General features: G+C 42.4%; 1 protein-coding gene across 1 annotated transcript in view; it reads left to right on the forward strand.

The window, feature by feature from the left end:
• The window catches only part of LOC139422915 (protocadherin-1-like), a 152,911-nt gene extending 145,456 nt beyond the window's left edge, over positions 1 to 7,455 (forward strand). The window contains exon 5 of the mRNA XM_071174385.1: positions 3,029 to 7,455. Coding sequence (XP_071030486.1) covers positions 3,029 to 3,399 — 371 coding nt within the window. The 3' untranslated portion in view covers positions 3,400 to 7,455. The remainder of the gene's footprint in view (positions 1 to 3,028) is intronic.
• Positions 7,456 to 10,588: the final 3,133 nt, after the last annotated feature.

Here is a 10,588-nt window from a genome sequence, read left to right on the forward strand (position 1 = left end):
TCAAGGCACACTTAACCAGTATGGCTGCCACAGCATTCTGCAGCGATACACCATCCCGTCTGGTTTGCGCTTAGTCCCACTATCATTTGTTTTTTCTACAGGACAATGACCCAACACACCTCCAGGCTGTGTAATGGCTATTTTACCGAGAAGGAGAGTGATGGAGAGCTGTATCAGATGACCTGGCCTCCACAATCCCCCAACCTCAAACCAATTGAGATGGTTGGAGTGCAGAGTGAAGGAAAAGCAGCCAACAAGTGCTCAGCATATGTGGGACCTCCTTCAAGATTGTTACAAAATAATTATAGGTGAAGCTGGTTGAGAGAATGCCAAGAGTGTGCAAAGCTGTCATTAAGGCAAAGGGTGGCTACTTTGAATTATCTCAAATATAAAATATATTTAGATTTGTTAAACACTTTTTTGGTTACATGATTCCACAGGTGTTATTTCATAGTTTGAATGTCTTCACTATTATTCTACAATCATAGAAAATAATAAATAAATAAAAACCCTTGAATGAGTAAGTTTTTACAAACTTTTGACTGGTACTGTACATATGCAATTGGAAGACCACACGGTCAATCCCAAGCCATAATGTCTTTATTTTGTTTTCTTCCATCTCTCTATGAATTGTGGGTATCTAATGACTATTCCCTATCAATCACAAGTGTTGTGGCACACACTGGAAAGCAGCCGGTGGGGAGAGGGAGCATTTGCAATCAGACAGTGAGGAGCAGTGTGAAATCTCTGGAAGAGCAGCTTCCCCCCATGCCAGTGGACAGGGGATCAGTCGACGAGAGAAAGCCTGCCTCAGACACCCAACACCTCCCACTGGCACCCTGATGCAGCATGCATGCAAACCCACCCCTCCCATGTGTCTATCAGCTGAGGGGGTTAAGCTCTGCACGCAGCCCCCTCCCTCTTCTCTCCTTCATGGCCCTGCATGGTAGAGTGCATGTTACACCAGTGTGAAAGAAGTGCATTTGGAATCAATGATGAAGTTCACTGGGAATCAAAGAACGAGAGGTGGATGTGATAGTGAATGTGGCTCAGCAGGGTTTCCTGTTGTTCAAGGCTAAGTGTGTCTGATGTAATAAAAGGAATATATGAAATGTAAAATTAAAGAGACTAAGTGAATGAGCGAGAGTGAGAGCTGCATTGGCTGATACTGTACTGTCTCCACATCCGGAGAGTCCAGGATTTTATGTGCAGGGAGAAAAATAGCATTGAGTCACCTCTCTTCAAAACCAAATCACCTGCTCTCTAAATCCAATCACCTCCCTGTTAAACCCAGTGCCCTACAGTGCTGTGGCTCGCCCATCCGCTCTCTCTGGGCTGCCCGCTCTCCTCCTGCTCCCGGCCTATTGGAGCTGCACTATCCAGACTGTAAACTCTAAAGGGTTTGTTCCAGACATAGACCTTGATTTACTTCAGGCTCCACTCCAGGAGAAAACAGGCTTCCAAAAATCCCCTTTTTCACTTGCCTGTCTTTGGCTGCTCCTTTAATCTACTGTGCAACTCCTTTGATGTGTCTTCCATGTCCACTGTGTGTTTGGGGTCTGTTTATTTCAGCATTGTGAGCTGGGCTGAGTTGATGTGCACGGTAGGTAAAAGGGTTAATACAGTGGCTTTGTGTTAAAGGGAACTGGGAGGCTCCTGTTCCCTGTGTTGTACAGGTGGAACAGCCCAGAAGTCCTGCCTAATGCCTGCATCAGGGCTGGCTGTGGGTATAGACACAGAGAGACTGTTTGGGAACTGGTCCCCCTGGGGCTTTTCTGCAGGCATGCAGACTTCCATCTGCAGATTCAAGGGAAACACATCTGTGTTGCTAAGTGTTGCTATGCTAGCTCTGCTTGTTTCTATGTGAATTGAACATAAATCTGAACTGACAAAATTATGTTATTTGTGTTTTGGGGGTTCATAGCTAGGTACTTTCAAGTTACGGTACAAATTGACTGAGGGGTTGTTCCCTTTGACCCAGTACCTGGTCACCATACCTTGTATTTTCTGCCCAAAAATGGTGTAGGTATACAGTACAGCTATATCCAGCTATTGATTTGAATCAACGCTGTTTGGAAGGAGGTCAGTAGGTCGTGGACCTATTTAATAATTAGGAATGGTAGAATGAAAAATGGATCAGAATCAGGGACATGGACTAATTTCAGACCTGCCAGTCAATAACTGCCATACCACAATGGATTTACCCTGGGGCCCCGCAGGGATCTCTCTGGAGCCACATGTAGCATTGTGCGTTGTCTGATCATTACGCGTGATTGTGTGTTAAACTTCTATTTTATCCTTGGAAACACATTGGGGGCACCATTTTTACCCAGTACATACTAGATGGCAACCTACATACAACACAATACAGCCACGGGGCAGCACAGAACATGCAAACAAGCACACACAGACATACAAAAATAGGATCTTAATTTGACCTGTTTTGTAACGGCAAAATAATCCTGCAGCAACAGGATTTTAACGTTTAGTCCATAATGTTGCTTGATCGGTGGTTAGGCTATTAGCTGGCCAAAAGTAGGCTATTGTGTGTTTTATGCGGTGCAGGAAAATTCTCAGCAACAAAATAGTAATCAAATGAAGATTCTGTATCAATCAACACTAGACACACAGTCGTAATCATTGCTCAATACTTATAGCAATGATTGCCCAATGCAGTGAAGGACTTCATAGAACACATTAACTACATCTCGGCTCCTCTAATATCAACCACCGGACTGCACATGCTGTAGCATCCATGTCACAGTGCATAGCAACAGCTACATAGCAACAGTTGTACTGTGCATAGTAACAACTGTAAGTTAATTATCAAACACGGGGTTATGAGAATAACTTTCTGTTTTCTACTCCTCATGTTTTCTACTCCCGATTAGAAGTCACAGTAACCTTGTTGTTTATTCCCAGTCAACAGTGAGGGGCTATATCTGCAGTTAAACTCCCTATGTTGTCTTTTTCTGTTAATCATTTTAACCTCTCTGAACATGGGTGTTTATCTCTCCTCTCCATGTAGATATGCGTTCCATTCCTGATGTGGCCATGACTGGTAACTGTACTCAGGAGTGCAGTGAGCTGGGTCACTCAGACGCCTGCTGGATGCCTGGGCAGCCCTCCCCAGTGCGCAAGACCAGGAATCCCCCCAAACTCTCCACCTTCGTGCCTTACCAGGAGAGAGGGAGCCTGGGCCGCCTGGCCAACGGGAGCGCCAGGCTGGGTGGCGAGGAGTACCGAGTCAGCATTCCGCCCTCCCGAAGTGCCTATTCCAACAGCGGCCATGCCCCTAGGCAGGACTGCCCAAAGGAGGAGGTGCCCCTGAGCGTGGCCTCTGAGTTCCTGCCCACCTCCCCTCCTAGCCACACCCCCAAACAAGAGATCTACCTGTGAGAAAGCCCCACCTCCTACATCTGATTGGTGCACAGATAGAGGAGGAGCCACAGAGACACACCCACTTTAGAAAAAGAAACATGCTCTTAGAGGATCTGAAAAGTCCATTTATTGAAATAAATACCCATTCTGTAGGAAATATGGGATGTGATTTGTGGAATCATTGGTATGTGCAATAGAAGTGTTTCATTTTATTTATTTACATATTTATTGGTTTATTAATGTATTAATTAGTTAATGGATTTATTTATCGATGCAGTTTCTTTGAAAGCATTGGTTAAACACTTGTGGTAATATCACACTAAATCAACATACAATCAATCCCTAAAACACTAGTGATTTTCTTAGCTAAGCCCTAACCTGTTGTGATATGTTCTCTGGAACATCCAATGTGTGATCAGTGCCATAACCAGATAACATTCATCTGACAGGCAATGAAGCCCTAAGGGTAGACTTAACATTTTTGATTAACAAACAAATGGAATTATCTTTCTTAATGTACAGTGCTGTAAATACATGTGAATGGTGTACACTGTATCTTGTATATATTTCTGTATGGCTCAAGCTGATAACAATAGCCTCAGAATTTTAGCATTTGAGCTTTTCTTTGCTGCTGCTGTTTAACACTTGATTGAAATGTTTTCCAAAAACTTGGACGGAGAGTGTGGAAAGGCACTTGAATGAATTAATCAACTACTCACAATCTCACACACACATTTGTGACCCCCAATCATGATATAACCATAGCATGTTACCTCATGCTCCCTGGATAGCTATTAAGCCAGTGATAAGAGATGTGTGGCAGCATTTAATGGGATAATGTGTGTTTCACTGAGCCTCAGCACTGTGCCCCGTCTCTTTTCCTGGAAACAGTACACTTAGAGGCCATCATTCCTGGTCACACTGATCTTTCCCAAACCCCTAGCACACATTCTGATAGTGTTTGCCCCTCTCAGAGTAGAGCCTCTGGTTCCCCACCTACACTGTAGATGAGAATATATATATTCTCTGTTCTGTGTGAAAAGCTCCTCTTCAATGCCTCCCTATGCCTGAATAACACTGAGCTAATCAGTTGCTCTCCACATAGAGGTCACCATTACATTCAACCCTGTGTCTCTAGCCTCATTAGGTTTTCTCCTCACGATCCGCGTGAATTTCAATAGTTTTACTCCGCCTAAGGAGTTATTCACACGAGTTTCAGCGCAGCACTTTTCAGTCCTGAGAGCCACTAAGGTGACTTAGAGTGCTGTGACTGAATTCCTCTGTCTCTTAGAAACTATGCTTTTTACATCTACATCCTGATAGGTTTCCTTGTGTTGGTCTCACGTCTTTAAAGGAAGGCTACAGTAATCATCAGGGACTAATTTTTATTTTACCTTTATTTAACTAGGCAAGTCAGTTAATTAAGAACAAATTATTATTTACAATGATGGCCTACGCTGGGCCAATTGTGCACCGCCCTATGGGACTCCCAATCATGGCCAGATATGATACTGGATTTGAACCAGGGACTGTTGTGATGCCTCTTGCACTGGCATGCAGTGCCTTAGACCGCTGCGCCACTCAGGAGACCTTTTGTTTTGGTGAAGAAGAAAAGTGGTCACTCAGGTCACCATTTTGTTTAAACATAATTTACCTGTTGCATCCATTGGTGCATGTTATAAACAATGATGACATGTTGCCATTTCAAATAAAGTTAAATATTGGTTGCAGGAGTCATATATTTTCAGTCCAGTTGACATTCATAGAGTCCAGGTTATGTTACGTTGTTCCTCATTTTTCAATTGACAATTAGATAGAGGACATTCCTGTTGGCTACAGCAGCTGTCTTTGACAAATACTTATTTTCAAAGTCATTTAAAAGCAGACATCTGGAGGACACAGGAACAGTAGTATGTAATTGGATGATGATAACGCCACTGGCCCGCCTCGCAGCACAGTAGCATTACTCATAGCTTTTGATTTGTACACTGATTCGATTCGATTTGTATCTTAGCCCCTGTTTTGACCACAGTGTATTTCTATGGAGAGAGAGACAGTGGGTCTGGTCTGAGCAAGGGCCTGGAAGGGAATGGATGCTGGGCTCCCATAATTACTTTGTGTAATGAGTCCTTAGCCAGGGCATATGTGAGCATACAGCCTGAAGACAACACAATAGCCACATAATCCAAATCCATCTGCAAAACTACAATAATTTAAAAAGCGATATTTTTATCTGGACTTACCTCATCCCACCGCCGTTGGCAACACATGTAGAATAATTCAACTCAAAACATGTGGAAATTACTGGACATGGCCATGAATAAATAAGGCAGGTGATTATCCTAGCCTTGAGGGGGGAACAGGCACATTATGCTGTTTTCAAAGCCATTTAGCCACTGAAATAAAATCCAGCAAGAGTCATAATACACGATGACGAAGCCTTTTGGTCCTCGTCGCCCCCCCCCCACCACCCAACCCCCTCTCAAAGCAGCTTCACTGAGCTAGAGCAGCGGGTGAGTTCACTGACCTGGAATTATTAATATGTGTGAAAGATTGCGATGAGTGATAAAGCCAACGTCATACAGCCTCAACACTGGCTTTGTCTCCTATGCTCTGTCTGACTCCTTTCAGATTCGCTGATTCATCTGACTCCAGCCTGATTCTGGCATAAATCAACAGGCTTATCTCTTTACTAATCACTTGGTCTGGCTGAATAACTTGGTGTGGCTTCTCTCTGGCATGTCTGAACAACTGATTTTGACTGAAGCCCTTATTCAAATCAAACCACTGGGGTTGAGTGCTTACCAACACCCGTGTTTGCATACACATTCTTTTTTTCAGCCAGAATAACTGTGTTATACCTTTTTCTCTCCAGCCTATATCAATTAGTATGTTTGAATATCCTGAATCACATGGTTTTACCTGTCCTTTGAACTCATACTTAATTTATTATTTGTGTTGACTGCTCTCTAGAAAGCAGGATGGTTGTCAAGTCCTGGATCAAAGCATTAATAGCATGAAAACCCTTGACACACTCCACAGTATGTCCAATCATGTGTAGTTTGTATTTTTTATGTAATGTCAAGTTCACCTGAGTATCCTCTGCCTCTCTGTAGTGGTCTTGTAAGGTGATTGTGGCTGTGGACTGATGGACATGATGAGATACTGGAGAATAGGCAAAGGAGTTTTCTCTAAGACTAAGGGCTGGATTCAATCCATATCGCCGAAGTATCGCTGAAGATCCCCGTTAAAATGTAAAGGTAATGCCGACATGTGCAGCGTTTACCGTGAATGCAGTCTCTGGAACATTGCCTATTGTCAGTCGTGCTATAAAGTGGGTCTTCAGCACTACGGATTGAATAGAGCCTTAAGCCTCCTTAAATAGAAAATCAAAGTGATCTATGACAAATCTCTCTTGAAAGTGTACTGTACATAGATCTACACATCCCCATGTGTGCTGTCAAGCAGGCTATGAGTTTAGCATGAATTCCAAAGATAATTAGTAGTGTTTTTGATGAGATCTTAGTGCTGGTTTTGGTTCAAGAACCCTCTCCCCAAGGAGCTGACATTCACTGCACATTTCATCACCATCAGAGACAGTTCTACACAGTAAAATAAAGACAAGCTGCCTTGAAAGTGTGTCGTTGCAAGAGAGTACCAAGTTGTTATCCTAATTGTTGGTTATATTTATATAGAACAAAATGCTTGTGATGCCATGTTTTTGTACAGTTTTATGTACATGCAAGTGAAGCTTTTTAAAACGTATTACAAAAGCCGATGGCATATAAAAATTGTAATGTGTTTCTTGAGATGTGCACATTTTGCCTTGGTTGGATTGATCTTTGCTGAGTCGGTGTGAATGTGGCCGTTCTATGCCTGCACCGTAGTCCTTCACTGGCTCCCTGCTCCCGAGGACTTTATCAGACTTTATGTTGATCGTGAACAGTGGATTGTCGGATCCTACCTATTTGTTCAATTCCAATGTGTTCCATTTCGTTCTGTTTTTGGCATGTTGAGAAAATTCCCTTGTAATAAGTCCTCAAGAACTTTGTAATAAAATTAGTCCAGGAAAAATAATGCTTTCAGTGACTTATTGAGTGTTGAGTATGTTTATTGATGGAATAGCGGAGTAATTATTTCCAGTGGTACATGTGTTAACTACGTTAATTGTGTAAATTAACTACAAATCCCATCATATGTAGCTTGGTAGTGTTTTGTATGCATATAGCATCCATAGGTCATGACTCATACCCTCTACTCCTACAGTTAGCAATTTTTAATTGTCCCCAAATGTTGTCTGAAAAGCATGTTCTCTCTCTCTGCTATTATCTATGGCTTTTTTGACTAGGTAGGTATTACATTTCAGCATTGTGTTGAACGACGACTTACCTGACACCTCCAGGACCTATCTGGGCCTGCAAATGGCTCCTGTATAAGGACAAGCCATTGGATTTCAGAATTACACTGTAGTGCTGACTGTCTATCAATCAATTATTAATGTGTCTGCGCTCTGCAGATATGAAGGAAACTCTCTCAGTTGAGGGATGTGCTGGCTCAGTGTTAGGGATGTTATCAGATTTTAGGACTCATGAAAGTGTCCACATTGTCATTCAGAGAAGTCACAATGTGTTTTGCTAGATAACCATAGAGAGAAAGACCTAAGACCTCACAATAATCGACCATAAAATAAAGATAAGACTATGAAGATTGCACTGTAAAAAATTGATATCTTCATCCATACTACATGCAGTGGTTTCCGATACTTTATAGTATGTAAACAATTACTCCCCAGTCTTATGATGTATACTATTAGAGCTATTTACAACAACTCATAGAATAAACTCAAACTGGTTAGAGATTTTAAAAAACAGTGGTCAGAAAAGCACAGTACAACCTCAAAGCGGACCATGGAAGTTGAGGCAGACCAAACTGACCCCTTCTGGATGCTAAAGAGACTACAATGTGAGCTTTTGGACACAAACAATGAGACAATCAGAGAGGATATGGAGGAAAGGTACAGTCATCCAAACTTGGGACCCCCAGACAGTTATATATTGCATTTATTTTTCTCTCTCTTCACATCCCTATTCATTAGATTTCTCAACGTGAAGATAGAGTTCGTGAATGCCATTAGATGATTACTGTTGGTGATACAACGTCATGTTACATATTGTGTTGCAGGAATTCTAGCAGGGAAAACACGGTGATCCTGTAGCCTTTTCTTCAAGATTAAACTACCCCTTGGCTACTGCCGCTGTTGATCTGCCGTTGCTATGGAAACCTGGCCGCTATATCTCTCTTTCACCCACGCTCTTCTCCCCTCGCTTCGTTAAGTGCTTTGCTGCTGGCAATTAGAAATAAAACCAGCGGCAGGGCTGGCTGCTTTGAAACATACTCTCCAATTAAACACTGTCGAATATAAATGTTTCTCAGAGCTACATCCTCTCTATATATAATACACCATTTGCCCCACAGCCATGTTTCTAAAGCCTGAACTGTGTGCTGCTTGCTTTGGAAGATGAATGTGTCCAAAAGCCATATTTCTTACAAATATACTAAAACAAATCAAATCAAATCAGTCACAGGCTCCGAATACAACAGGTTACAGTGAAATGCTTACTTACAAGCTCCTAACCAACAATGAAGTTTCAAAATTAATACAGATAAGAATAATATATAAAAGTAACAAGTAATTAAAGAGCAGCAGTGAAATAACAACAGCGAGACTATATACAGGGGGTACCGATACAAAGTCAATGTGCGGGCACAGGTTATTTGAGGTAGTATGGACATGTAGGTAGAGTTATTGAAGTGACTATGCATAGATGACAACAGAGAGAAGCAGTGGAGTAGAGAGGGGGTGGAGGGGGGCACTGTAAATAGCCATTTGACTAGATGTTCAGGAGTCTTATGACGTGGGGGTAGAAGCTATTTAGAAGCCTCTTGGACCTAGACTTGGCACTCCGGTACCACTTGCCGTGCGGTAGCAGAGAGAACAGTCTATGACTAGGGTGGCTGGAGTCTTTGACAATTTTTAGTGCCTTTCCCTGACACCGCCTGGTATAGAGGTCCTGGATGGCAGAACCTGGGCTGTTCGCACTACCCTTTGTAGTGCCTTGCGGTCGGAGGCCGAGCAGTTGCCATACCAGGCAGTGATGCTCTCGATGACCGCATTTATGAAATGGATCAAGTTCCAAGTTTAGCATGTTATTGTTCCAAATGCCATGTTCTGTTATAATCTCCACCCGGCACAGCCAGAAGAGGACTGGCCATCCCACATATGCTCTCTCTAATTCTCTCTTTCTTTCTCTCTCTCGGAGGACCTGAGCCCTAGGACCATGCCCCAGGAATACCTGACATGATGACTCCTTGCTGTCCCCAGTCCACCTGACTGTGCTGCTGCTCCAGTTTCAACTGTTCTGCCTTATTATTATTCGACCATGCTGGTCATTTATGAACATTTGAACATCTTGACCATGTTCTGTTATAATCTCCACCCGGCACAGCCAGAAGAGGACTGGCCACCCCACATAGCCTGGTTCCTCTCTAGGTTTCTTCCTAGGTTTTGGCCTTTCTAGGGAGTTTTTCCTAGCCACCGTGCTTCTACACCTGCATTGCTTGCTGTTTGGGGTTTTAGGCTGGGTTTCTGTACAGCACTTTGAGATATCAGCTGATGTACGAAGGGCTATATAAATAAATTTGATTTGATTTGAAATTTGATTTGATGTTATCAGAAGGGCAAACCATGCTCTTTTAGGCAGTGACATGTTTCTAACACCATGTAATAACACCTACATTTATTTTGGGAAAAAACTTTTCTGGTTGATTGATCCAGATGTGTGTCCATGTGTGTCCTGGTAATGCACATGTAAACATTTTGTTTTTCTTTTTTCCCCCTTGGGGATTTATACAGTAGTTACAGTACTTACCACATGCAGATAAACATTAATTCAGATGTACCTTCAATTACAAATATTTAATCATGCATGACTGTCCTTTATACTAACAGAGCATATATTTCAGTAAAGGTTTGTGGTTCGTAAACCCTGGTGTATAGTTGTAGCCAGCCATTTGTATTACTGTCTTATGTATTGCCTTCCATACACTAAAGATGTAATTGCTGCATTAAAATCAATGGAGCCATTTAAAGTGGATCATCATTACAGGAGTTTTTGTGTAAAGTCGATAACTACACTTGAGAACAGCA

This window comes from Oncorhynchus clarkii, chromosome 12, assembly GCF_045791955.1.
Source record: "Oncorhynchus clarkii lewisi isolate Uvic-CL-2024 chromosome 12, UVic_Ocla_1.0, whole genome shotgun sequence".
Classification (NCBI taxonomy): Eukaryota; Metazoa; Chordata; class Actinopteri; order Salmoniformes; family Salmonidae; genus Oncorhynchus; species Oncorhynchus clarkii.